This window comes from Mercurialis annua, linkage group LG1-X (genome assembly GCF_937616625.2).
Source record: "Mercurialis annua linkage group LG1-X, ddMerAnnu1.2, whole genome shotgun sequence".
NCBI lineage: Eukaryota > Viridiplantae > Streptophyta > Magnoliopsida > Malpighiales > Euphorbiaceae > Mercurialis > Mercurialis annua.
In genome coordinates this window covers 51536561-51564294 of record NC_065570.1, presented here as the reverse complement: position 1 = coordinate 51564294, position 27734 = coordinate 51536561, and the positions used below count along the sequence as shown (strand labels likewise).

The window sequence follows — 27734 nt, the reverse complement described above, 5'->3', positions numbered from 1 at the left end:
TCGTGGAACTTATGGAGTGTTTTTTGTTAATTCTGGTTGTTTCTACAGAATGCAGGCACTTCACTATATGGCTTAGCAGATCAAAACTTTCAAATCAATCAGATTTTTCAGACTAATCAAACCGAACCGGCTATACTAAAAGTAGAATTAAATTAAACTGAACCACAATATTCATTTCAGTTAAATTCAGTTCACTTTAAATTTTGGTTATATCCTATATAATAGTAGATCTTATACATGATTGATTAAGATATTTTCATTTTAAATACACTTGCATAACCTATCGTAAAACAAAATTTAGAGACAACATTTAAAAATATAAACATAAAGGCAATCATTATCAAAAATAAAATATTTAAGTTTAAAATAATTGACATTTTGGTCTGTTTGATTATTCCGGCTATTTTTTGAAAATCAAACCAAGCCCAAGAATCCAGTTTTCAATTCAGTTGGATAAACCGATTTCAATGGTGCCCTATAACTTGGGGATTAGGATCCTCTCATGTTCAAGTGAACATGAGAGGATCCTAATCCATAACATTAACACCTAAATTCAGCAACATAAGACTGGTACTGGTCTTCAATCCAGCAATATTCAGTTACAACCACTAATCAACTCATCAGCCGCCAGCAAAACATTACCAAAAATGAATGAAACCTAAAGAAAAAAAGACCCTAAAAGGTAACACAAACAGTTAGGTGTTTCTTGTTTGAAGCTCCTCACTTTGTATGAGTCGACTAAACAATAATTAAACAATAAAAGATAAAAGAGAACAATCATAATTTTTCAACTAATGAAGACAAAAGGTTTGTTTTGCATTGCTGTCAAAATATCACCTTTTCTTAAAATAAGCCCATAAGCAGCTAGATGTTGTTTATAACGTAAATTTAGTACCAGTTTCAAACACTTTTTACGAAATCAAAAATGATGCGTTTTTAGAAATGTAATCTGCAAGCTTAATGCCAAACATGCTAAAATACCGAATGCAGGGAGGGTAGCATATCTTAAACCCGAAGCAGAAATGGGCACCACATGTATACATCTAATAACCACCTAAAACTCTTTTTTATGCTACTTTTAGCATATTAGAATCAGACAAATAAATTTTTGCATTATAAGAAAACAAAAGTTTAGGAACAGCCAATGGAAAATTATGGTTACATTCGGTTGACATTATGCACTCTACGTATGCTCAAGATAAAGCAAACTGAATGACCAGAATAACGGCAATTTAGTATGTCAGCATAAATATCATTATCTTTTAGCTAATTGTTACAACAGAAGAACTTACACGGTATACCTCTGCTAGTAATAACTTCAAAAATATTAGCTGTTTCCTTCCTTACTCTATGTAGAATTTATGTTTGAACGGTGGAGGAGGTTTGTCAGACGACTTACTAATGACATCACAGCCGAGCTCAACCTCCATCAATCTATGATTTTCTTTTGAACGGGACATTGTGAAAGATACATTCAAATTGTCCCCTACATTGGTGTGAATGGGAGGATGCACAACGAAAACCTGTCAAATAAACAAAAAAGTAAATAAGGAAGATAATGCAACTGAAGAATCAATTTACAAAAATTAACACATTAACATCATGACGAATTACATGATAATTGCAAGAAAAACAGATTTGAGGCTGACATATCATTGGAAGCCCATAATTTCCAGTTTTCTTTCTGATAATTGAGGTTCCTTTAGTCTTAAAATATTTCCACAGCGTTCTTATTCTCCATTTGATTGGTAAAAATTCAAGTTATTTTATTTCATTATGTTTTCTATTCATACCTGCTGGCCCCAATGTGTGCCGTTATCTGTACTAGGAGCAGTTGTTAACTCAATCTCTTGCTGAGCTGGATCATCACCTCTTCCCTGGAAGCCGAATAACATAAAAGGAATTATATTGTGCAGGTTCTTGAAACTTTAACATCCCAGAAAAGTAAATTTCATAAAAATTCGACTCACTTTAAAGTGAACATCAAACCATCCCCCAAATGCAGAGAGTCTTGTGCCTTCCATAGTGATTACTGACATAAAGTTTGATTTGACATTAAGGATGTCATCAACAGTGGCTGTCAAACAATCAATCTCTTTTATGATTGCAGCTGTCCCTATAACTTGATTTGGATAAAGGTTTTGCCACATTGATGTCTACACAAAATTTTATATCAATACCATTTTAAACATAGACAGCAGTAAAAACACATGGATCATTCTACATACGGAAATAAAATGAGAGTCTGAACTTGTTTACTCTTTTTAGTTCATTTGTATGTTAACTCAAAAGAACACTGAATACACATGTTCTGTATACCATAAAGCAGCAATTTAGCGATAGAATTATAAAAAAATGATTCAAGGATGCTCAGCAAATGTGGTTTATAGATGGATAGTTCACACAAGCTCCATGAGAATCAGAGGTAATAAATGAAATTGCAGCTTAGATTGAACATGCCCATAATGATCTAAAATTCTAAATGATGATTTACTATTGCAAAGATGGTTCACCAAGATCCAAAGGAAACCAGTGCCTATGTTCAATATAATCAAAGTAGCACATGACATAATGAAGATCAGCCAAGTGTTCAGCGGCCATAAACAAAACTTCAATATTTAACACTTAGAAGTAAAATGTTCTTTTCTTTATGTTTTATCAACTGTTCTATTTTGGTGCATATGCACACACCAGTATGTATCGCTGGACAATTTGCCATTAACCTACTGCATTGATAGCAATTAGCCAGCCCTCCATCCAAAGGGCCTCGGTTTGACAGATTTGCACATGCTATGTGGACCTCAATTTGAATCTTACACATGTTTGGCCATGCATTTTTTTTTTTACAAAAAAGCAAAAAAAGAACTCCATGAGTCTATCTAACAAAACCTTTTTTAAATAGCACGAGCACGAAGAACTCAATAGGAGGTCGGGTGTCAGAATCTATACCCAAAATTTATAGAATTGGCATAACATGTCATTCTGAGCCTAGCCAAAAAATGTCATTGATCAAAAATCAAGAACTAACCTGTAGATAGTATTTTCTTTGCTCTTGCTCAAAAGGCTGAGTTAAAACAGTCATATCAACACCATATTCACTTTTGGTGTCCTCCACAAAATTAAACCAGTCGTCCATTGCTAAATTATAGTCACCCTTTTTCTGATCTCCCGATCCAGACCTAATAGGTGCCATCCACATACGAGCATGACTTGGATACCTGGGATTTCCCAATAAATAAATTGTCAAAACAAGAGGAAGGTACACTACACACAATGAAAACAAATACAGAAACCATAATTCACTTACTGAACTAAACACTACAGAATGAATAGTAATAAATTGCTTACATCATTCCACTTGGCTTCAACCAGCGGTCACGAGCACATATGACTGAATCAAACATAGACTCACGAAGAAGGAAATATCCCATCCACTCTGAGATGATCACATCAACTGCCAATAAAATAAGAAAATCCAAAACATTAGTATAAGCCATGGGCAACTCAATTCAATCTTGCGAAATCACGTCAACTGTGGCCTGATTTTATTTATTTAAAAAAAGTACATAGAGTTGTAAATATTACAAATTTTCCAAACATGAAGCTTGAACAAAATCAAATTCCATTGAGTTGAATTCTTGCATTTTCTTAGACAATCCAAACATTACAAATAAGATTATCAAACCTTTTTCAGGCAAGGTAATATCCTCAATAGAACCTTCAATAATTTCAACAACATCTTGAACATTATTAGCTTTGACTAAAACACGAGCATGTTCTGCAACCTTAGTTGCTTCTACTGCATATACCTTCCTTGCACCGGCTTGTGCTGACCATATTGCAAGAATTCCACTCCCTGTCCCTACATCCAGCACCACCTACTCCACAAATTTAACAAAATTAGTCTTGACCAGCTTCTAGGTATCTGCTCTTGACATGATCACATTGCTTTCATATTGTTGCTACTTGAACTTTAAATTCAAATAACTCATAAATTCAATCAATCAACAAGCTATAACATACAATACTGAATGCTAAAAAGTAAAACTTAATCATTAGAATGACATTCCAAACAAGAAATTGACTTAAAAACAATTAAAATTGATTTTATGTATTCAAAATACATTCCAGACCCCTAATTTAATTGATTTCATGTATTATACAACAGCTTCAAGCTGAACAGCGGAGCTATATAGAGTTAAAATCATCAGAAATAAATAACAGTGCCGTAACTGTAATAATAAAGAAATTGAAAGAAGTGTTAATTACTTTGCCATGGAAATGGTGTTTATTTCGAACAATGGCGTTATAATAAGCGTCCATGCGAACACGATCAGATAGCATTTCTTTTTGGTGATAAAGGAAGGAGTAAGTGCAGAAATATTGAGCGAAATCGACGCCTTTGTCCACCGCCGTAGCTCCGCCATTTGAACGCTCTCCTCCATGCTGGCGGTGGCTACCCATGCTTGCGTAAAACTCTGCTTTGGAAGTTTTTGACTCGCTGCGCGCCGTTTTGAAGAGCGGGGTTTTAGGGCAACGCCTTGGGGATTTAGTAGTGTGGAGTGGAGGAATAAGAAACGAGTGACATGTCAGCATCAGGTCAAAGAAGCAAATTAGATGGGGTTGCAAAATGATTCTGATAGTTATGAAGCACCTGATTTGTCTGTTTTTACCGAACGAAACGCAGTCGTTTGATGCGGTAATTTTCGTTTTCGATTATGGCACAGACCCTTTCTAAAAGTCGGCCATTTTGACCCAGCAATGCTAGCGATCTCATCATTTTGAGCCCATTATTGAATTGTTGAGAAATGTGTAAAAATTAGAAGAAAAAAAATAGTACTTCTTCCGTCCCAATAGAGTTGTGCACTTTGAGAAATTTTTTTATTTCAAAACTCTTGTCCACTTTCACAAAGTTACAATTTTTACACTCAACTTTCCTATATTGAAAATAAATTAAATAATGGTATGACAAGAAAAGTAAGAAAAAATTTACAAAATCTATAAATAATGATTGTTTTTCTTAAACTGTGATAAGGGTAAAGTGGACAACTTTACCGGTAAACATATTTACATAAAAAAATAACCTAAAAGTCCATAATTTGATATTTTTATTACAACATATTGTAATTTTCTTTTCTTTTTTCATTTTCTTACTTTATGGACGTTTTATCTTTCTTTATATATATTTTATCAACGTAAGTTTTATTTTTAATTTTATAATCGGACTGATTCAGAGACCAAAAAATCAATTTGTAATCTAAAATAACCATAATGGAGTGGACGAATCGCCGATTTGTACATTTAAAAAATTCCGTCAGCGCACTTGAAAAAATTAGATATAGATTTTTGTTATTTTACCGATGTTCTCTTTTTGTACTTCTTGAATGTCTTAATTTACTTAATTTTTGATTAAATTTTACTTTTATATTTCCATTAATAAACATGTATTATTATCAAAAAATAAATAAAAAATATTTGATATGTAATTATATTTTTTCAATAAATTTGAATATTAGCTACAAGACTTGGTCATGACTCGTAATTTAAAAGAAAATGAAATTATGGGAAAGGAGATATATCATATAATAATTAATATAATTTCAATGATTAAGAGTACAAAAAGTAATTTATTAAATAATTTGGTGACTATTAGAAAAATGTGACACTTACCTGGACTTTTATTATCAGGACAAGGATGCATCTGTCATGACTTGTATTAAAAAAAATAAGCATTTGAATGTGTCAACTATTTAGTATTTACGGTGGATGGTCATATTACTTATGTAAATGATAGAAATTAACAATTCTATTTTTCAATCTTTATAAAATTGAAATCAAAGCATTCATTATTTAAATAATGCCTTTGAATTTAATCTAGTTTTTTTTGTTTGAATTGGTTACTTTGAATAGAACCCTAATTTATTCATGTATATTCACTAATCAGAAACTAGGAGGTGAAAGCAAATTGTACTTACTTTCTGCTAGAGATGGGTTATAATCAAGCCTGGAAGATCAAGTCACCTGTCCATATCCCTTTTTAATTGGAGGTGGCAAATTTTGACCTAACTCGCCAATATGACCTGACTTAAAAAATATCCATTAAAGTCCATCTATAAAGTATACTATGTCTAAAAAAATCCAACTCAAATAAAATCATACAGTTTGGAACTTTATACTTAAAGATGTTATTGTTATTTTTTAACCACCAACGCGCACACCACTGAGCTGAAAGATGTTATTGTTATTTTTTACACTATGCACTATATATTCGGTCACCGACCGAACCCAACCGAATTTTAACCTTAATTTCAGTTCAGTTTTCTTATAAGTGCAAAACCGATCGGTTTTGGATAAAAGAGTCGGTTCGGTAACCGAACCGACCGATGCACAAATAGTCGAACCGACCGATGCACATCCTATTTGAGGACCTCAGCATTTAAAGCTTATATCAACACAAAAATACAATTAAAATTTCTGTCTGAATACTAGACATAAATACATAATCTTTTTGAATCTTGTCTTTTGAGCTTAATTACTACTACTGATTAAGCCTACGTTATCCGTCTGTCATAGTTGCAGTCGTGGTTATGTCAAGCTTTAATTAATCCTTTTCTCAAGATTTAATTAAGCCTTTTCTCAAGATTTATATTATTATTAGATTTTCAAGATACTTTAGGAAAATATATGGAAGTTTGAATAGTTTTCAATCTCTCCACTCTTAAAATAAATGTATAAAAATTACCCGTTATTTTTTTGGTTTTCCATCTGGTTTTTAGGTCGTGATCCTAATTAATCCGGATCCGACCCGCGTCGCGCACTTGACATGATGGGTGAGTATGCCAACGGGGATTAACTACCCGTTATTTTGAATTACAATCGGACTTTCAATTCCAATCTTTTTATAATTTGGGAGTTAAATTATACATTAAGGTTAGTTTTTTTTATCATCGGAAGCAAAGACATTCGAATTAGAACTGAAGATCCAGTACTATCTTTTAAACCAAAGTCAAAGGTTCTTCCATAATCCTTAAAATGGTCATTAACTTAGGAAATGTCAATGCATTTTGTTTTTCCAATATCAGTCACCCCACCCTCCTCTTTCTAGGAAAATCACCAATTTAACCTACTACTTTTCTCCCCACACAAACAGAAAATAAAAAATGTAAATCAGACAATTTTTTTTACAGATTATTGATCTTCCTCTAATGGAAGACAAGAGAGTACATATTATAGCTGCTTCAACAGTCATCATCCTCGTAATCATTATCGTAATTTGTAGAGTTTCACTTAAACTCTCCAAGCCATTTTACCTGATCGCCGGCGCCGATATTGCTCTCATTCTCGCAATCTTTTCTTGTCTAATTATCAGACGCCGTTACACTCTCCGAAGCAAATCGTTAGTCAAGCGATTAGCTTCCGAAGGCAGAGAGCTACGAATTGAGTACAGTTTCTTGAGAAAAGTCGCCGGAGTTCCGATTAAGTTCCGATATAGAGAGCTTGAAGAAGCTACAGATAATTTTCAGGCGTTAATCGGTCAAGGCGCGTCGGCTTCAGTTTTTAAAGGTATTTTATCTGACGGGACTGCTGTTGCCGTCAAAAGGATTAATCGGGAAGAACGCGGAGAGAAAGAGTTCCGATCAGAAGTTGCAGCAATCGCTAGTGTACAGCATACAAATCTCGTTCGCCTCATCGGATACTGCGTCGTGACAGGCGGACCTCGTTTCCTCGTTTACGAATATATGGCGAATGGATCGTTGGATTCTTGGATTTTCCCGAGAAAACCTAACCGGAATAATAATCTTCCCGGCGGATGCTTGTCCTGGGAATTGAGATATAGAGTTGCAGTTGATGTAGCTAAAGCACTTTCTTACCTACATCATGATTGCCGATCAAGAGTGTTGCATCTCGACGTGAAGCCGGAAAATATCCTAATCGATGAGAATTATCGAGCAATCGTCTCGGATTTAGGCCTGTCGAAACTAATGCAAAAGGACGAGAGCCGAGTGATAACTAATATTCGCGGTACGAGAGGCTACTTAGCTCCGGAATGGCTATTAGGGCTCGGAATTTCGGAGAAATCGGACGTTTATAGTTACGGAATGGTTATTTTAGAGATCATCGGAGGTCAACGAAACGTAAAGTTAATACAGAATGAGAAATCTCAAACAAAATGGCAATATTTTCCGAGAATCGTTCATCGGAAACTAAAAGAAGGGAAGATTATGGAAATAGTTGATGAAAGGCTGATAGAAAGTGGAATGAAAATTGAAGAAAGGGAAGTGAAGAGATTGGTGAATGTGGCATTGTGGTGCATACAAGAGAAGCCTAGGATTAGGCCAACAATGGATAAAGTGGTGGAGATGCTTGAAGGAAGAGTGGTGGTGGAAGAACCTCCGGAGACTCAAATGATTGTTGTTGATTTGTTATCAATTGATAGAGATACCGGAGATGGTGGAAACAGAGCTGCAATTGCTGCATTTGGTTCATCCGAACAAGAAGATGGCAGTGCTGATAATCACGCTACATCTTGTTCATATGCCATGTCAATCATCTCCCCCAGATAGCCCCATTTTGTTTTGATTATAGCTAAGTCTGCTCAATTAAATCAATTGAATATAATCTTATTTATGTGATGCCCATTGAATAACTAATTTTCTTGATTGTTTTTCTAGCATTGCTTCCAACTTATATTGCAAAAAATTAGTATAAGTTGCTGGATAAAAAATGTGAAAAAGACATATTATTTTTATTAGTAAATTATAAAATAAAGTAAGTGTACATTTTTCTTAAGAAAACCCCTTAAATATTCTTTACACATACCGCAGATACGCTTATGTCCAAATATGGTAAGAAAATTACATAACCATTCTATTGAATTAATGGAATAAAAAACAATTTTTAAAATTCAAATCTTTACGACAATCTATTTATATTTTTTTAAAATTATAAATATATATCAATTTAACCAATTTTCTGAAAATCTGTCCAAATTTTTAAAATTAATTTAGTTATAATAAGTGGCAATGCCAAACTAGTATTAAATTATAAAATTATAGTCTCTTCGAAGTATTTGACATCTCAATTAACAACTTTTTTTTTAATTTTCTTAAAACTATACATTAATTTAACATATAGATATAACTCAATTAGTCTTAAAAAAATTAAATAAACTTTTAATATAAATCTATCTTTAAAATATTTTTAATAGATTTATAAAATCAATTTTTTTTGGCATTTTAATACTTCTGACTCAAAAAATAAAAAGGTAGTAAAAGAAAATAAACGTTTCTTACTACATTTATCAACGGTGCCCAACTGAATAGGAAAGAATGAAAACGGTGCGTATGACAAAAAAAAATGATTATAAAAAAGTAGAAGTCGGCTATGTTTCATTTTTTTGCAGCTTTGGAGCCTCCATTATCGAAGAGATAGAGTCTCTCTAGTTTTGCTGTTCTTGTTCAGGTAAAAATAATTCTTTAAAGCCCTAATTCATTTCTTTCGTTTTAAATTTTTAACAGTATCTTCAGATATCTTGTTGTATGCAATAATATTTAGAGTTTTCATTGTGATGTTTCGTAAAATAGCTTATATTATTTTTGGAGCTTGTTAATAGCTGAAAATTGATTAGGATTAATTCAGAAATGCTGATTAAAATGTTTTTTTTTGTTAATTTCACCTGGATAGATTCTGGTGCTTCTTGTATAAATTTACTTAATTAATTATTATGAAAGTAAGTGTTTTTTTGTTTTGTGGAAGTTGCAGATTCTGTGCTCTTTTAAATCATTAGAAGATGAGTTTTAGTGGTCCTTCCATGAATGCTGGTTAGTATTATTTTATTGTAGTATTGTTTAATTATGTGTTTTAGGTTATGCTTTTGAGTAAATTAAGTTTTTGTTTTAATGTAATTCCAGGTGGTAAAACTGCCAGGAGAGCATTTGAATTTGGGAGAACTTACGTGGTTAGGCCTAAAGGTAAACACCAAGCTACTGTTGTATGGCTTCATGGACTTGGTGATAACGGTTCCAGGTATTTTATTGCTTTCCTGTTGCATTTGTTGTTTACGATGTATTGCTGGCATGTTTTGGTAATCATTCTTAGACCTTAGGAATGGAATTAAGCAAGCACCTGAAAATATGCTCACCTTTCTAGGAAGATAAAGAAAAAAGAAAGAACTCTTTCAGATGTATGCTTTGGCATTTCAAGCTTTTTATTTGCTGGGGTTTGCATCGTGCGGCTTACCGAACATTTCGGTATTTGAAATTGTATTTTGGGGTCGAAATGGACTCTGATTTCAAGTGCTCACAATTACAGTTCATTGATGTCATGTTTAACATTTTGCATAACAAGTCAACATTTGCATGCATTTGTTCAATCACCACCAAAACAAGGGTAAAAAGGAAAGTGAAAAATAGGGGGGAAAAGATGAGTGTCCTTTCTCATCCAATTTGAGTTTCTTTTTCCAAATCCTTATTCATTGCTTGATCTAATTTTGCAGCTGGTCCCAAATTTTGGAGTCTCTTCCTCTTCCAAATGTAAGCACACTTAAATGAGTAGGATTACATATATGAGTCTTATTGTTTTCATTACATTCTAATTGTCGGAAGCTGACTTTTTAGAAAACTAATTGTTGAATATAACAATGCGATGCAGATTAAATGGATATGCCCAACTTCTCCGACTCAACCTATAACTGTGTTTGGTGGCTTTCCATCCACAGCTTGTAAGATTAACTAATTTGTGAAATTTGATCCCTGCAAATTATCGTTCAGTTATTTGCATGTGCCGACATTTAGAGCATACCATAACAAGATCTATAGTCTAAACTTCTGTCATTACATCTTGTTCTTCAACTTGTTATCGTTGATGATCTGCATAAAAAATATATTTTATTCATGTTAAAACTCATTTTTATTGTCTACTGTATTAATTAAATGACCTAAAGTTTCAATGTGAATTAAATCAGGGTTTGATGTTGGAGACCTATCAGAGGATGCTCCTGATGACTTAGAAGGGATGGATGCTGCAGCGGCACATGTTGCAAATTTATTGTCAACAGAACCAGCCGACAGTATGTTTCCTTTTGCATTTATCTTTTGATGCTGCACACACTTGAAAGAGCTGTATGTAAAAAGGTTTCTTTTAGTTTGTTAACTTGACTGAAGGCAAGAACCTAATTATTTTTCTGAATTTAATCTAAGAGGTTACTCTAATTTTTTTACCAGAAAACATGTTGGTATAAAATACATTCAAAGATATAATCGAAGAGACCAGCACATTGAGCTTTTTGCAGTCTCACCATCCTCTTGAGCCTAATGTCCTATATTGCAGTTAAACTGGGTATTGGAGGCTTCAGTATGGGTGCAGCAGCCTCCTTATATTCTGCTACTTGCTATGCTTTGGGAAAATATGCAAATGGAAATCCATATCCCTCAAATTTGACTGCAATTGTTGGATTAAGCGGCTGGCTGCCTTGTTCCAAGTTTGTCGTCTTATGCTTTTGATTTGAACTTGATTTTTCTTGCTCTCTCTCTCTCTCTTTTTCTCAATTAATATTATGTCTTGTTTTTGTATTTTCTTTTCCTAGGACCTTAAGTAACAAAATCGAAGGGGTGGATGAGGCTGTCAGGCGTGCTGCATCCCTTCCCATATTACTTTGTCATGGAAAAGGTATTAACAGGCATTCCTCATTTCCCCACCTTGCTTCATTATTTCCTTATGTTCAATTTCAAATGTATGGAATTCTTTTTTACTTGTTTCCAGTATATTTTAATCCGCCTATCAAAATCTTTTATAGGCTTGAACTTAGATGGTTCTTGACATGAGCAATCTCAGCTAGTAAACTATTTCTTTGAATTCATTGATCACTATTCAGCTTGTCTGCAACCTTTTGATTTCCTCTTTCTTTATCTAAACTGAAGTATCTAAAACTTAAGTTAAATCTTGAACTAGAATAGAAAGGTTTGAGATTGCTTAATATGTATTTGGCTGGTAAATGGAATCTTTGTTTGCTACATTTTTAATCTTGATTGACACTAATTCTCATTTTTTCTCCTTTTTATACATTTGAATTACCCCACTAACATGCAATTGAAATGTCAAAAAGAAAAAAGAAAATCCAAATGGTGATAGAAATCATCCTAGTTTATTTCCTCCCTTATTTACCAGTATCTTTTCTTATTCCTTGAATTTGAATACATGTAAATAAGTTACTCTCTCCGTCCTAGTAGAGTTGTCCACTTTGAGGAATTTTTTTGTCCCAAAATTCTTGTCCACTTTTAAAAAGTAAAAAAATTTAAACTCAATCTTCCTATACTACCCCTATTTAAAATCCACTATCTACAAGTAAATTAAAAGTGGACTCTACATTAAATAGGGGTATGATAAGAAAAATAGAGAAAAAACTATAAAATCCATAACAATGATTGTGTTTTCTTAAATTGTGTGCTAAAGGCAAAGTGGACAACTCTATTGGGACGGAGGGAGTATTATGTTTCCCTTAAGATGATCTGTTTTCTGAAAACGGAGATTGGCCCTTCACAAAAAGTTTACTCACCACTTCAGTTATTTGGCATTTCTTCTTTTGGATATGCGCACATTCAAGTTTAACAAATTGGAATTGTCTATTTCAGAAAAAACAAAAACAAATTGGAATTGTCTATTTCAGAAAAAACAAAAACAAATTGGAATTGTCAAATAGCCTCCTTGACTATGTATGGTCGAGTAATATTTTAAACTGTTGGCAGTCTTTACCCAGGAAGAAAATTGGATTTGTACAAAAATGTAATTGGAGACTTCTTTTACATCATAGATCATACTTGTTCAAATAGCTTGTATTTAAAGATGATTCCTCTACTACTTCCATCTGATTTCTTTATGACTCCAATTGATGTGTAGTGACCGAGCCTGAACATCTCTCATAGTTTCTTTTCTACCTGCATATGTATTTTATCACACTCATCAAGAGTTAATGAGCCTTCAACACAGTTTTCACTCCCCAGGATATGTCTGTATTAAAAACGGGGCAAATGGCTGAATCATAACTTACTGTTATATTTTAACACTAAGCTGCACATCCGCAGATGGTGTAGAATTGCAGCTGATTTGGGAATTTGGTTATCTGCAGGTGATGATGTGGTTCCCTTCAAATTCGGTGAGAAATCCGCACGTGTTATGAGCTCATCGAGATTCCAGGATGTGACATTCAAAGCATACAGCGGGTTTGTAGTTCGAAAATCCTTCCAAAACATCACTAATCAGTTTCAATGTATTGAACTAAAATTTTCCAATCTTCTGTTCAATTATGCAGGCTCGGTCACTACACAATTCCTCAAGAGATGGATGAGATGTGTGCTTGGCTGACTTCGAAATTGGGGCTCGAAGGATCCTCATCGTCATGAGAGTTGGAGCAAAGTTCAGAAGGGTTGAAGAACCTGGAAATTAGTGGCAGTTTAAGAAAGAAAATGGTCGAGGCGAAAGAATATCCGTAATGTTAAACATGTTAGTAGCATTTTTTTTCTGTTAGAAACTTAATATAATTGAAAGCTAGCCTGAACTTCATTTATATTGGATAGTAAAATTTTGTTACCGTCTGGAAGCTTACTGTCAGAAATGTAATGGTTTTACCTGTTTGGGTTACTTCTATTCTAAAATTTATTTTATTTATAAAATAATTTATTAAATGTAAACATTAATTAATCTAATAGAGTTTAAAAGTAGATTTTTTTTTTTTTTTATGAAAATCATATATATATAATAAAATTCAATGCACTCTTAATATAGCTAGCACTGCAGAAACTTTGTTGGAAGAAAATAGGAAGTCGATAAAAAGACCTGGGTTTTATAAACATCAAACCTCAAGTTTAAGGAAATCTTTTACTAATTGACAGTACCAATATTTTATTTTCTCCTACAACTGTACTTAAATTTCAATTTATTACTATAGTATAGACTATAGTATTACCCGAACTATTATCTTATAACATTAAAATACATTTTGTTAATAAATTTTTTATTTAAATATGTTTGTGTGCCTATTTAAAAAAATTATATGATAGTGATGTGAACGTCTATTAAGTATTAATTTTTATTAATTCTACCAAATACATAATATACGGTGGTTTCATCTGGCGCCACGTCAAATCTGTTACAAGTGTCATGTGCCACATGAAATTAACATATGCTTAGTAGGATTAAAGAAATTTGTCTAGTCACATAATCTCTTTTGACAGAAGATTTATTAACAAAAGATGCTTTATTATTTCAAAAACAAAAACAGAATATATGATAATTATGCATTGAAATTAGAATACCACAAGATTTCATTTCATTCCCATTTTAAATAGGATTTTACAGGATATTTGCACAAGCTTGAATGTACCAAACTAATTTAAACAAATGAAACCAACAAGCAGGAACAAGAAAACTAGAGATACAAATCACCAAAAGAATAATGTAAACAAGTTACAACAATGGGATTAACAATCACAGCATCAAATATTATTGCTGCCCAACTTTCAGCATCCCTTCCAAGAACCAAACCCCAATTTTCAAGAGAGGCTATCACAATGTTGTTCCGACATCTATTTTCATTTCTTCCTCGACGAGGCAGCTTATGCTCACTTCTGAGCCTCTTTTATAAACGCCACATCCCCACTTACGCTACCTGGGGAGAGCAGATGCTTCTCTTGATCTGCATCGTCAATCTCTGTCGATTCCCGGGGAGTGGATGCTATCAAAGATTCACTTTCATCTTCTTCTGAAGATAATAATCACCAAACAGGGCAAAACAAGCATGTCGGAAAGGTCAGCTGCTTTATGATATGTCGATGGGCATCTACAATAAGAACAACATTCAAGAGAAGGATACGTACCAGTGCACTCGTGGTATTCAGGCAATTGTTTAACAGTCGTTACTTGAAGGCTTTCCGGAAGCAGGCAGCTACATAAAGCACCTGAGGTTTCAACAAATTCAGCACCATTAATTTGCTTCACTCAAAATGACAACTCAAATGAGCAAAACAATACAACAATTGATAAATCTACCGGACACGAATCAATAAATCCCCATGTGCCATTATCTAAGTATGGTTTGATCTGAATGAAGTCTCGAGAGTCCTAATGTTCAAATTTTATGCTTAAAATTTCATTAAATAAGATCTTGCACATTTATGATTGCAAGATAAATTCTACATAATTTTTATCCATGAAATATTATGGAGTTGATTGATCTCAAATGCAATAATGAGAAACTAACATAATTTGAAATGTGTTGTGAATTATTCAAGGTTCAAATAAAAATAACTGGAAGTTATATAGAAAATTTCTTCAGCAAAACAACCTCGAATGATCACTCACTAAGCAACTCAGCACCTGTAGTGAGTGTGAAGCTGAAGATTGGCTCGTTGACAACATGAATTTTGCACCCATTATAATCTATGGAACTTATTCCCACACTACATATAAAAAAAATATATAGCAATAACTTCGTGAAAGAATGCTGCATACCTAGCCGAGCAAGCCGATTTACCCACCCAGGTATTCGCTTACCAACCAGTCTGTCTGAAATGTCATCTGTAAAATGGTTGCAGTTCTTAGATATGAGGTGATAGGTGTCTCCATGATACTCTGAAGCCACACTTTCTATAAATGTCCGGAAATCATAGGCAGGCATATTTATGCGACCCAAAGGGATGGAACATCTATAAATAAAACCCGGACAGTTCCTTGGCTCTACTTCAAAAACTCCACTGACCGGGAAGTCATGGGCCCCATATCCGTACTCCTTACCGTGGACTGTTTGTACACATGAAGAAGTTATAATCAGTAGATTAGAAATAATGTCTTTTATCTCAACTTGCATTAAGCTACTTTTTAGAAACACTTTTCCAAAATGACATATAGCTAGAAGTAGGAACCTCACATCCTTTCTCACATAAAATAACCAAAACCAGACTGTAACCAAATCAAAGAAGGAACGCTCACTATAGATCATTTAATATGCAAGAATCAGGAGAGGAACGTAATCATTCTAGAGTCTAGACTTATGGGTGTAACTGAGTCGACTACTGACAAGCTAGAACTCGATTCAAGTCTAAAATTCAAAACTCAAAACAAACTCGATCGAGTTGTATTTTAGGAGCTCGAATTTAGTAAAATAATCAAGAATCAAATCCAACTCGACTCGATTCAATTGTTCACGAGCTTCTGAAGCCAAGAATCTTAATTCTTGAACTCGACTCGGCAATTAATTTGAGTAGCTCACAATCAAACTTGACTAGATTAACATCAAATTTGATTTATTTTTTTGAACCAATCTCGAGTAGCTCGCGAGACACAGCTACATCCTGTTCCAGACCCTAAACAAGGCACAACAATGACCTAATGGTAAGCAATGATGAAGAAAGATGGTCCACCAAGCTGTTAAGCTCATACAAAAAGAAGATCACACATAAGTTGGCACAGATATTAATACAACAATCAATCAAACAATCTACAACCGGTTCTCTTCTTCAAGCCCAAACCAATTACAGGCAAATGACATGAAAAAACTATGACATTGTAAATAGAAATAAATGCCTCAAAGCTTAGAGCACAAACTTTTGTTTTAGCACAAAGCAGAGCACAGTTACAAAGCAGTAAAATAGATTATGACCATACTTCAAAACTAGAATCTAAAAGCTAAATTTTTAAAAAAGATTGCATCTTTTAATCACACAAAATGATAACAAAAAAAACCCATATCAAGATAAAGTAAGAAAAAGGAAAAACAAACCTTCAATGCCAGAATGGAAAATTCCAAAACCGAACCAATAGGTGTAATTATTGACAGGGGTGAGATCATAAACATTTAAATTAACCTGGGTTTCTATGTTATTATTTACATTCTCAATTTGTGAGCTTGAATCTGAGATAATATCCGCCCCCATTAATCCACCAATAACCAAAAGGGAACTATCTTTAAATAGAAAAAGCAAAAGAAACTATCTTAAAAAAGACTCCATTGGACAAAGAATCTGTATTCATCAAAGATCCATTCCAATGAAACAGAAGTGAAGAAAAGGGATTGGGTGATTAGATCTTCTTTTTGGGCTTTTGTAAGATTTTTTTTGTTTTAAAGAAATAATGAAACAAATATATTTAAGATTCTTAATATTTATATAATCAAACCTCATAATTCCTCAACACATTATTTTTAGTGGCGTCCAGACCAGACATCATGTTACTCAATTATGTCCCTCTTAATTTTATTTTATTTAGGTCAAATGTCTTAAAAAGGCCAAACCTTTCATACAAGTTTCACAAAAGTCCTGAACTTTTAATTTTGTCGATTTTGGCCAAAAATAAATTATTTGGTTTCAATTGTAGCCAACTCTCAATTTGATTTCAATTTGCCTATGTGGAGTCTATGTGACGCCTATATGGCATGCCAAATATTGAAAGGTCAGGACTTTTGTGAAACCAAATAATCCATTTTTGGCCAAGATCGACAAAATTGAAAGGTCAGGACTTTTGTGAAACCAAATAATTAATTTTTGGCCAAAATCGACAAAATTGAAAGGTCAGGACTTTTGTGAAACTTTTGTGAAAGGTTTGGCCTTTTTACAACATTTGGCCTTTTATTTACATCTAATGGTATTTTTTTACTACTATTTTCTCTATACTCTCTCTCCCGTCCCCTCTCCCACACCCATAATACAAGCCATATTATTCGTACGATAAATCAATAGTGCGTTATCCATGTATAAAATTAAATAATAAAAAAAAGTTAAAAAATTCTTTATTACAAATATTTATTGATTTGTTATAAAAATGACGTGCCACAACGGTTGTATGGGATAAACATTCGTATTTTAAACTGCTTTTGCCATTACTAACGCTCTTTGTTTTTTTCTTCTAATTTTTAATTAAAACTATATGATTATTTATAATATTAATCAATATTCTTATATATTTTTTTAAATTATTGAGTATCTTCAATTTTATTTAAAAATTAAAATTTTATTTAATTATTATAAATAAAAATTATCATATAATTTAAAATATTTAAAATAAAAGTCTATAGGAAAGTATATTCTTCATCATTTTTGAAACATTAATTGACTAGTTAAGTTATTTTTATTTTATTTATTTTTATTTATAAAAATAATGCACTAAAAAAAACAAAACCACAAATATATAGCCAGATTCTGATGACGGGTAACCGGAATTTAGCTGGAAAAATTTACATTCAACAACGATGCAGTTAATTAACAAGCAATCAACATGCGGTCGACACGTGGTATGCTCACTGTTCACTAGTAAACAATTGATTATATTGTACAAGTGTTTTATAAGTATTTTTAGATGTAGTTTAGATGTTTTTTTGGGTATGTTTTTCAATGTTCATTCGGTGTATATTTTATTTTTGTTGACTGTTATATATGAATGTGTTTTAAATGTTTATTAGGTGTATCTTTAGTGGTTTTTTTGGTATGTTTTCATTGTTTTTTGGTATTTTTTGACATATTAACATAAAAAATAAACCATTAATATGTCAATTTAATTTTTCTTTATTTTTAGTTTATATTTTGTGTTATTTAATCCAATATTTTTGTAAATATTTTTTTAGTGCCTTGAAACATCAACATTTTCTTTTCAGTGTATTTCTATAAATAATTTATTTTTGATAGTTTCGAAAAATTTCAAATATCAACCACTGAAACAACAAAAATAAATGGACTATTGGTTTCATCTTTTCCCTTCATTATCCTTGTAAATGTTTATAAACTTTTTTTTTTAATTTTTTAATTTTTTTAAAGTTATAATTTATTTTATAAAAAAATCAATTAAATATCCTTAATTAATTTCCATTACAATGCGCCAAAAAATAAAAAATAGATTTTATATTTATTTAAAATTTATTATAATATAAAAAATATGTATAAATTATAGACATACATATGCGAAATAAAATCAACAAAGTTAAATTTTATTTATAGTTGACAACACATTTTAAATTCAATTTTATTTTTTCAATTAAGTAAAAAAAATCACTTAGAATATTAACTCACAATTACCGACTTAAAATACCGACTTAAAATATCGACTTAAAATATTAAATTATATTTTAATTTCTTTTACTAAAGTATAATTTTAATTCAAGAACAAAATATGAATAAGTATCTATAAACTCTTTTTCTAATATTATCTTATGAAAATAACTATTCATATTTTTTTCAACTTCTTTCTTAAAGTATAATTTTACTTTAATAATAAAATATTAATAACCATTCATAAACTCTCTTTTTTAAACTATATAGGGCAAGGTTCTATTATTTCAGCACCAATCAGAGGAAGATGGCGGAAAAAATTGGCCGAGCCATTGGCAACTCAATATGAAAAAATAGAGGGAATACAACAGCCAGACGTCGCCGGAAATTGACAGGAGGCTACAGTCTATGTATTAATATTTTTTATTTCAACATTTTTTACTGGATCAAATAGAACATATTTGACATAATTGCAGCAAGAAATTGCGACATAAATAAAAACAGCAAGCAAACTGGTCAATTAAATAACTTGATTAATTTTTTCTTTTTCCACATTACAATTTGCTCATTCTTGAGACAATCTTCCAAGCAACTAAAAAGAAAATTCGTTCCACAGGCGGTGGAACAGACTCCATTGCTCAACTGAACTTCCTTCTTCCACCTGAAACAAAAAAAGAAGGGAAAAATCAGGTCCAATAAAAGTCCTTCCATGAAGATACCAATCAAGCAACAAAGAGCAATTCTGAAGCAACACTTACAGTTGGAGCATCTTAACAAGAAACTATTCAACCTTGCCCTCTGGAGTTCACCACTCACAACTGGTCTGGTGTTGTTTGATTCCGATTCCGATTCCGATTACGAATACGCTCACTTCGTCTCCACGGGCCACCTGATCCCCCGTCAGAAGAATCATTTTCCTCGTCTCTGGTAGAAGACCCAGCTTCTCCGTCGTGTGTCTCACCCCAGAGCCTGGTAGCTCTCCTCCTAAAAGTCAGCTGGCCTCTGGTTCTTGAGACACCAGACCAGCTATTACTCCTTGGACTGGACCCGGGTCGAAACACCCTTATAAGAAAAAACACAGTAAGCCAACCACCATCATCAATTGGTAAAATGGTGTCATCTCCCCTGTCTTCCCCAAATGAAGAATTAAGTGTGCTGATCAAGTCTCCAATGTCCCTTTCCCGCTCTAACGTTCTCCAATTACATTGCCTCTCTGGGTCAGTCTGTGTAGGTCGAACAAGAGGATGTTCAAGCCTCGCATGTTTCCTGAGATCGGAATAGGTGCCGCTGAATTCACAAGTTTCACAAGCACAGCTTCTTGATTTTGCGTTCATAAATCGGCGAGCAGGATCCATTACAATCCAGTCTTTTACATGTCCACGGCAGAGCGGGCATAAAAGTATAGGTTGTGGATTTTTCTCACAAGAAATGGTTGCAGTAGACGACAGCCCCTCCAAACTTTGTTCTCCAGCGACAATGAACTCAGAGCTTACAACAGCAGGTGAATCACTGGTTGCAATACTGGTTTCTTCAGATAGCAAAGTCCTTGTCGGGGAGTCGGCAGATGACTTGCGAAACTGGTCCAGACAATTAGAGTGCCGATAGCTCGTATCACACATGTAAGGACGGCAGCCTTTCCCGTGGGATGTACATATAAGGAGAACAGCATTATGAGGATGTTCCATGCACACAGGGCATCTGGCATCTTCCCATTCCTTTAAGTCATCCTCAATTTCTGCCGGAGTTTTAGGTGAAGATCGCTTGCTGTGACTGGAGCCGCATGGGTAAGGAGATGCCTTGCATCTATCAGAAGACACAGAACGATCTCTTCTATCCTTTGGCATTTTTGAGACTACCACAAATATTGGTACAGCAACACAAGACTTGGGCTCTAACAACCAAATAGAGATGATTCATAAGACAATTGCGACAAATTAAGTAACTGTAATTCTAAATTAATACAACAATACCTGAGGACACCAAACGGCACATTTATATAGGGATGATTGAGCAATTAGCATAAAGAAGCAGTAAAGCTAAACAAAATAATCATGGTTGGAAGTCTCTAAACAAAGATATCTACAAGATATACACGAATTTCGGAGATAATTGTAAGTAAACTGTACAACTAAAATTTGTACATCCTATTGCCAAAAATTAGCAAACCCTAACCTTTCCCCTATAGAAAAAAATGGATTAAGCTCAAAGAAACAGCTGATTAACCCAAACGACCAAACAAATATGATTTAATTAGACCCACACACACAAAAAAACTAAACTTTCTAGCTTACATATAGACAGACTTCAAACTCACACATTAAAACATAACCGGGCCGGAGTCAATTAAATAAAGTCCCAAACTCAATTCAACTCAGTAATAAAATTTACAAATTGAAGCCAAAACAAAAACAGATGGAATAATCCGATCGAAAGAGAGATAGAATCAGATCCAAGTGCAATTACTTTTAGGTTCTTAAAAGATTTTACCTTGATAATCAATATCAACCGAATCTCTCTCTTGCCCTTCAATTCGTTTTTGAATCGGTGAAGATCCTTAAGGTGAAACCCTGAATCAAACCATGGATACGAATTAAAAAGCGAATCGTTACTGTGAAGGAAGCGAGATAAAGAAGGTGAGCTGAATTTAGGGCTCCTTAGAGAAAGAAATGACACAGAGAAGAATTGAAGAAAATAAGTGAGAGACGAATATATATAGATGAAATTCGAAGCATCCAAACACACCTCTCTTCCTTTGCTGACGTGGATTGCATCGGTTCGCTCAAATTCCAGGTAACAATTTTCGTATGAATGGCTTTTCAATTGGAGGATGCTTAAGTCGGCGCCGTTTTGTTTACACTAAAAGGAAAGGGTCTGCGTTAAAAAGGCAATTGACCGCCATTCAAACCTAAAAGAGTGGTAAATTACTGAGGGACTGAAACATAACGAAATTATATGTGCAAAAGCAAAAAAACAAAAGGAAATACTCATCCCTACTTCGCCAATAATTTACCAATTCATCATAAATATATGGCAGTAGACCTGACCACAATTCATGAATTCTCGGTTTCACTTCAAAAGTGGTTCACAGTTCCAAAATAAATCGAAAAGGAGAAGATCAGGATTGGTTAATATATAAATTACTCTAAGCATTCACTGTAAATTAAAGTTAGTACAATAATCAGCTCAAGTGCAAAGGGTTGCTAATAGGCAGGATGGAGATATCACATTTTCTATACAACAAACCATCTTATTGGAGCCTTGCTCAAACAAATATTTACATTAACAGTTTTTACAAAGCAAAACTGGATAAGCGTACGCTGCTGGTACACCTATTATTCTACTACGCGTATCTACATTTTCCTAGAGCATGCAGGTGACAACAAAAACAATCACCACCCGGCATGGCAAACCCTTCATATACAGGCAGCAAGAACTAATTTGCAGTACCCTGTTCTTGATAATTGTCAAGTATTTACACAAAATGCAAAGCAAAGGTTGACTCATGGAAGTCATTTGATGTTCATGGCTGCTGACATTCCTCGCAGCTCCTTAGCAATCTCCAAAAAGGCTGGCCTACATCCGGGATCAGATGACCAGCATCTCTCCATCAGTGATCTCCAAGCGGGCTCACACCAGCTTGGAATTTCAGGCCGTAATGAGCCCTTGATTATACCAGCTGAAAATATAATACACCAATATTTTTTATAGATTTAACAGTTCATCACCAAATTTCAAGAAAGCAGATTATTCAAAAAGCTAGGATCACATTGAATTACTACTACTGTTCTCCAATTCAAGCATATACCTATTATTTCTTCTGAACGCAGCTGTGCGTAAGGTTCCTCCCCAGTCAAGAGCTCCCACATAATAATTCCGAATGAATACACATCAACCTGCATAGAGTTGCCTAACTATTCAGCCAGTGAACAATAAGCTAGGCAAAACACCACAGAAGAAAGTGCTTATCTTCACTCACACAAAAGTCACCATCGTACCTTCTCTGTCACCAGTTTATTTTTGCTGTTCAAAAGTTCTGGAGCCATCCATGGTATGGTTCCTCGTACTCCACCAGAAACAAGTGTCCGCTTTTTTATTTTTGACAAGCCTAAATCACCAATCTGAAAAAGAAAAGGCTACAAATTAAACGTGTTCAACTAAGTCGATGAAATGCAGAACAAATAAACCAAAGTTAATGTTGTTACACGTGATAATTATATAAAAGAAAAGAATGGAAATTTAACCGAGACAAAAAAGGTGTTTCTCTATAGATGTTTTACCTTGCATACTGGTTTCTGTGGATCCCTCATATTCACAAGCAAATTAGGAGATTTAAGGTCAAAGTGGACAATGTTCTTCTCATGAAGATATTCCATTCCAAAGGCAGCGTCCATTGCTAATATTATCCTCTTCCGACGATCGATTGTTCTGTAAGTTGGAAAGAGCAATTTTAGGGAAGAGAAAGAAAGTAAAATGAGGTGTAATCTAGATATAGGGTCTACATGTAAACTAGTGAACTAATTTTCAAGAGATGTGATACAATTTAGATGGACTAATAAAAAGAACAGCTAGACTTTTACTACTGTTGTTAGAAAGAGAAAGATGATCTGGCCAATTTAAGATATGAGCAGAGAACTAGATCCACTTTAACAGTGACGTCCAGCATTCAGTTGCACAACTAAAACAAAAAAATGAGTCTCCCACACATCACAGCAACAACTATCACTTTTTGAGCAATTTGCAATGATTATAAATAATTATGAAAAACACTACCAGTGGAAAATACTGAATTATTACATACTCGTGAAAACATGATTTTATAAAACAGAGGATGATCATGTTCATTAAATGATGTGCTGCGTAGACTAGTGGAGAGCCATTGAGGAAATAGCTATTAGTTATCCCTATTTCAAGCAGATGGTGTTTTGCAAAATCGACTATCAAGAAAATAATGCAGAAACTATATGAGAACCAATTGAAGGACTCGATAACTCCTCCAAACACCAAAAAATGATGGCTGTCTAATTAGATTCCAAATCCAAAAGCTTAATTCAGAAGCAGGAAAAGAGATTGTTCACGATCTATGCAACATTAGTGTCAACTTGAGCACAAAAGAACAAAAAAAAGGTATTTGCTTTTCAATTGTTAAAAGTTTCCTAGAAAATAATATACAGAACTACAGTACCTATCCTTTCTCCGCAGAACTTGTTTCAGAGATCCATTCACCATATACTCTGTTACTGTTCCCAAAGATTTTGCAGGTCCATCTGTTACAACACCATAAAATGCCACAATGTTTGGATGGTGAAGTTGAGCAAGTATGTGAGCTTCCTTCCAAAAGTCTATAACCTGCATGTAATTGTATGGAGATTAGTTCAAATATGGTTGATCATAACACTTATGTGACTCTCGTATTCAGAGCTTTTCAGTTTTCAACGATATTCGAGAGAGTAAGTACTATGTTTACTGACTAACGAGCAAGGAGAATGATGACAATCAGTCTAAATAGCTTGTTGATTTGATTGCATGAGTAATTAATTTACTCAAGTGACATGTGATTCTTGGTTGTACTTTGTGAAAACCCAACAAATCTACATTAATTTACCAAGTGAAAAAATACTAGAAAAAATAATAATTCAGAACTTGAGAAAAGAATTGAGTAAATAACTACCAATCGATCCTTCGCGGATGAGTCTTCAATGAAGCAGCTTGGTTTTATCCTCTTGATGGCGACATCAGAACCTTTCCATTTCCCATGATATACAGTTCCATATGTGCCTGAACCAAGTTCTTTTATGTGCTCCAGGTCTGAATTTCTGATAGCCTACAGAAAAAGATAGTTTAGATTTTGTCTTATGGCTCCATTCAAAGAACATATGTGTATGATAAGGGAATCATATATGCTTAACAATTTAACTACCTGCAACTGTCCAGTGGCCAAATCATCAGAGATTACATCCATCACGCTGGGGCGTTTTATTTCTTCTTTTGTTTCGGCCTGTAGAAATTAGAAGGTGACAAAATTAGAGCATCTCTCTTCTTTTGTCATAATTCGATAGAAACACGATTAACATGAGTAAAAATGTACTATCTTTAGGTGGTACCTTTTCCACTTCAGTTGCATGAAGAGCGTAAGGATTAGATTTAACTACACCCAATTTGCCAGCTTTGTAGCCTGCACTAATATTTCCATCCAGGATATCTAAATGCTCTGACTTAGGCTTCAGCAAGGAAGAAAGAACATCACCAATGACAACTGTAGGTGCAGAAGGTTTGACTTCTTTTGATGATAATGACAAGTTATCCAAAAGCTCCAATGAAGATGCAACTCCTATTTTCAGGTTATGAGTGTCATTCTTTAAATGGCTCAATAAGTTAGTCCCTTCACCATTATCAATCAACTCTTTGTTGCACTCAACTGATGGGCCATTGCTAGAGTTGCTCACAACATTCTGATGCCCAAATGTGAGCTTATCACTAACAGATGCAGCATAGTTATTCTCAGAATCACTGTGAAGAGAGACTTCATGCGGCTTATAAGGGGAACCAGTCAAGAGATCTTGTTGGCACTCCATGTTTTCCACAACTGAAGATGGACCCTCAACAGAATTACAAGACAAGAGATGTTGATTGCCCGCATCAGCACCACAGCTAGCACTAAAATAAGCCAAATTTTCAAACAATGAAACATCAGAACCACTCTTCTCTCTCGAATTCCCCAATGATCTCTTCGAGTTTGAGCAAAAATATGATCTCAAAGACTGTCCCTGCTTTGAAATGTTAGGTTTTGGCTTAAGCCCATGATGACATTTCCCAGCTGAAACAACCCTTCCATCCAGTCTACCACTTTGATGATGATTATAATAATGGTGATTGGAATTCCTATAGGAATAAACCCGTTGGTTCCGAATTCCATTACGATAACAGCCCATACTCCATGCCAAACAATCCTCTCTGCTATTCATATTCTCATTACCATAATCAACGCGATCACACATCAAATTCACCCTCAAATCATCCACATTCCCGACACAGTTAGTATACGAATTTCCATTTCTTGGACCCAAAGGACATTGTTTCGCTAAAAATAGCTTGTGCCTCATATAATCACATTGATTACCACTAATACTATCACTACTACTGCTTAACACGTAAATCCAAAGCCTAACATTTTGCTTACCGTAGAGCTCCAATTTATCATACTCTGTAATCATACAAAAAACGTCGTCGTCTGATGAAATAGAAACTAAAGGAGACAAATCTTTACCTTTACTATTTCCATTAATAACACATTCAGACCCTAATCCTGACCTGGAAATAGAAGGAAGGTGGTATTTCAGCGAGAAAGAGCGTACATTAGGGCACATTTGGGATATCCTGAAACAGAGCTTGGAGAAATTAATGCTTCTTCTGTCCACTGATATAATGCGCGTCTCGCCACCAATGTATCTAACATTTTTAAATGATTGCTGTGACTCGATGATTTGGAATGAGCCATTGAACCTGCAAATTAGTTTCAGGTTTCTCGACGTTGAGGCGGCGTTTGTGGCGGCGATTGGTTTTTTACGGTGACGAGAAGGTGGATCAATCATGGGGGATATTGGCGTGTGTAGAGAGAGAATGGGAGTCAAGTGAGGTGTGTGTTAGGGTTTTATAGTTTTGTCAAGGCAGCCGTAAACCAGTGGCTGGTTTGTTACAAATGGACTAGTTCTTTTAAGCTAAATTACAATTAGGTCCACGAGGTTTGTGTTTACTACTTTTTTAGAAAAACTTTGTTTTAATGATTTTTTTTTTTATTAATTTGGTTTAATGATTTTCGTTTGTGTAAACAAAGTTTTATTTAATATTATATTTATAAAACAAAAATTGATTTTCCAAATACACTATTGTATAACTTTTATCTTCAGAATATAGTTTACATTCATGTGTTCATATGATTGATTATTGAATAGAATTTCAATTTAGTACATGTGATCAACTTTAATGGTGCATTTGCATTAAAAAATTATGTTAAAAATTAATATAAATGTATTAATTATAGTAACTGTAATAAACTCATGATATTTAAATAAATTTATTACAAATAATTAAATGATAATATCGAATTGAATTTGATACCTAATCCTAAAATCTACTATTCTAATCTTTGATTTTATTTGTAAACACTTACTTTTTTATATTTATTTTTAGAACAATGTATTTTATTCCTTCTCTTTTATTCCCTTTTATCATACCACGTGGGAATAAAAATGGAGAAAATCAATTTTTTAATTGCAAAATAGAAACATTTGTGAAAAGAGTAAAATCCACGATCTAGAGAAAATGTTGCTCAACATATTTTTCTATTTAGACTATATATTTGGAACTAAACAAATAAAAAATTGACACATAAAAGTAAAATTGAAGAGTTAAATAACATTTTTTTTTATTTTTACGTAGCATTTCATTCAGTTTCTATAAAAATTAGAAGAATAGATTTTTTAAAGTATACGTTTACAATCGAATTAATTTCTAGTTTTTCATAAATTTTAAAATATAACTGTTTTTTTATATTCTGATTTTTTTAACTTACACTCTTTTATATTTATAAAACATACTAAAAAATAAGAAAAAATAATTATTTTTCAAATTTGAAAAAGAAAACCGTAGTTCATGTAAATTCATGGAGATAATAATAACGCAAAACTCATTCGGAGATTTCTGTATCAT

General features: G+C 33.6%; 6 protein-coding genes across 7 annotated transcripts; 2 read left to right on the top strand and 4 right to left on the bottom strand.

Moving 5' to 3' along the window:
• Positions 1 to 1092: 1092 nt before the first annotated feature.
• On the bottom strand, positions 1093 to 4616 carry LOC126684842 (protein arginine N-methyltransferase PRMT10). The gene is made up of 7 exons (XM_050379518.1): positions 4270 to 4616; positions 3686 to 3878; positions 3349 to 3454; positions 3029 to 3218; positions 1971 to 2156; positions 1794 to 1877; positions 1093 to 1523 (listed from the first exon to the last, which is right to left on the bottom strand). Exons 1-7 carry the CDS (start codon positions 4594 to 4596, stop codon positions 1344 to 1346), a joined length of 1266 nt encoding a protein of 421 aa, XP_050235475.1. The 5' UTR covers positions 4597 to 4616; the 3' UTR covers positions 1093 to 1343.
• A 2392-nt stretch (positions 4617 to 7008) lies between these two features.
• LOC130014832 (probable receptor-like protein kinase At5g20050) lies at positions 7009 to 8633 on the top strand. Its single transcript, XM_056103782.1, has one exon. The coding sequence runs from the start codon at positions 7206 to 7208 to the stop codon at positions 8562 to 8564; it is 1359 nt and encodes a 452-aa protein (XP_055959757.1). The 5' UTR covers positions 7009 to 7205; the 3' UTR covers positions 8565 to 8633.
• A 717-nt stretch (positions 8634 to 9350) lies between these two features.
• On the top strand, positions 9351 to 13635 carry LOC126684874 (uncharacterized). 2 transcript variants are annotated; one of them, XM_050379520.2, is made up of 10 exons: positions 9351 to 9462; positions 9763 to 9821; positions 9912 to 10026; positions 10496 to 10532; positions 10651 to 10720; positions 10964 to 11068; positions 11329 to 11479; positions 11585 to 11667; positions 13124 to 13217; positions 13307 to 13635. In XM_050379520.2, the coding sequence occupies exons 2-10, from the start codon at positions 9791 to 9793 to the stop codon at positions 13395 to 13397; spliced, it is 777 nt and encodes a 258-aa protein (XP_050235477.1). In that variant the 5' UTR covers positions 9351 to 9462; positions 9763 to 9790; the 3' UTR covers positions 13398 to 13635. The 2 variants fall into 2 exon arrangements, with proteins under 2 accessions (XP_050235477.1, XP_050235478.1); XM_050379521.1 differs by having other exon boundaries at positions 9385 to 9462; positions 9757 to 9821.
• Positions 13636 to 14300: 665 nt separating this feature from the next.
• On the bottom strand, positions 14301 to 17178 carry LOC126684900 (deSI-like protein At4g17486). Its single transcript, XM_050379522.2, has 4 exons — positions 16772 to 17178; positions 15505 to 15792; positions 14871 to 14951; positions 14301 to 14755 (listed from the first exon to the last, which is right to left on the bottom strand). The coding sequence occupies exons 1-4, from the start codon at positions 16923 to 16925 to the stop codon at positions 14616 to 14618; spliced, it is 663 nt and encodes a 220-aa protein (XP_050235479.1). The 5' UTR covers positions 16926 to 17178; the 3' UTR covers positions 14301 to 14615.
• Positions 17179 to 19523: 2345 nt separating this feature from the next.
• On the bottom strand, positions 19524 to 21718 carry LOC126684858 (uncharacterized). The gene is made up of 3 exons (XM_050379519.1): positions 21516 to 21718; positions 19787 to 20919; positions 19524 to 19689 (listed from the first exon to the last, which is right to left on the bottom strand). The coding sequence occupies exon 2, from the start codon at positions 20870 to 20872 to the stop codon at positions 19841 to 19843; it is 1032 nt and encodes a 343-aa protein (XP_050235476.1). The 5' UTR covers positions 20873 to 20919; positions 21516 to 21718; the 3' UTR covers positions 19524 to 19689; positions 19787 to 19840.
• Positions 21719 to 22254: 536 nt separating this feature from the next.
• On the bottom strand, positions 22255 to 26709 carry LOC126684744 (uncharacterized). Its single transcript, XM_050379510.2, has 8 exons — positions 25130 to 26709; positions 24946 to 25023; positions 24697 to 24849; positions 24211 to 24374; positions 23306 to 23453; positions 23024 to 23146; positions 22834 to 22921; positions 22255 to 22704 (listed from the first exon to the last, which is right to left on the bottom strand). The coding sequence occupies exons 1-8, from the start codon at positions 26615 to 26617 to the stop codon at positions 22538 to 22540; spliced, it is 2409 nt and encodes an 802-aa protein (XP_050235467.1). The 5' UTR covers positions 26618 to 26709; the 3' UTR covers positions 22255 to 22537.
• Between the last annotated feature and the right edge of the window lie 1025 nt (positions 26710 to 27734).

What these genes read in the sequence shown, in the direction of transcription:
- LOC126684842 (XM_050379518.1), bottom strand. Translation starts at nt 4,596, where the DNA reads ATGCTGACATGTCACTCGTTTCTTATTCCTCCACTCCACACTACTAAA. An exon ending in TTGAAGCCAAGTGGAATGAT is followed by an intron (nt 3,219 to 3,348) that starts GTAAGCAATTTA and finishes GGGAAATCCCAG; the next exon opens with GTATCCAAGTCATGCTCGTA. An exon ending in GCACACATTGGGGCCAGCAG is followed by an intron (nt 1,524 to 1,793) that starts GTATGAATAGAA and finishes TTTATTTGACAG; the next exon opens with GTTTTCGTTGTGCATCCTCC.
- LOC130014832 (XM_056103782.1), top strand. Translation starts at nt 7,206, where the DNA reads ATGGAAGACAAGAGAGTACATATTATAGCTGCTTCAACAGTCATCATC.
- LOC126684874 (XM_050379520.2), top strand. Translation starts at nt 9,791, where the DNA reads ATGAGTTTTAGTGGTCCTTCCATGAATGCTG. An exon ending in GTCAACAGAACCAGCCGACA is followed by an intron (nt 11,069 to 11,328) that starts GTATGTTTCCTT and finishes CCTATATTGCAG; the next exon opens with TTAAACTGGGTATTGGAGGC. An exon ending in ACATTCAAAGCATACAGCGG is followed by an intron (nt 13,218 to 13,306) that starts GTTTGTAGTTCG and finishes TCAATTATGCAG; the next exon opens with GCTCGGTCACTACACAATTC.
- LOC126684900 (XM_050379522.2), bottom strand. Translation starts at nt 16,925, where the DNA reads ATGGGGGCGGATATTATCTCAGATTCAAGCTCACAAATTGAGAATGTA. An exon ending in TTTCCATTCTGGCATTGAAG is followed by an intron (nt 15,793 to 16,771) that starts GTTTGTTTTTCC and finishes GTGTACAAACAG; the next exon opens with TCCACGGTAAGGAGTACGGA. An exon ending in AAATCGGCTTGCTCGGCTAG is followed by an intron (nt 14,952 to 15,504) that starts GTATGCAGCATT and finishes TTGAAACCTCAG; the next exon opens with GTGCTTTATGTAGCTGCCTG.
- LOC126684858 (XM_050379519.1), bottom strand. Translation starts at nt 20,872, where the DNA reads ATGCCAAAGGATAGAAGAGATCGTTCTGTGTCTTCTGATAGATGCAAG.
- LOC126684744 (XM_050379510.2), bottom strand. Translation starts at nt 26,617, where the DNA reads ATGATTGATCCACCTTCTCGTCACCGTAAAAAACCAATCGCCGCCACA. An exon ending in ATAAACTGGTGACAGAGAAG is followed by an intron (nt 22,922 to 23,023) that starts GTACGATGGTGA and finishes AACTCTATGCAG; the next exon opens with GTTGATGTGTATTCATTCGG. An exon ending in GCGTTCAGAAGAAATAATAG is followed by an intron (nt 22,705 to 22,833) that starts GTATATGCTTGA and finishes TTATATTTTCAG; the next exon opens with CTGGTATAATCAAGGGCTCA.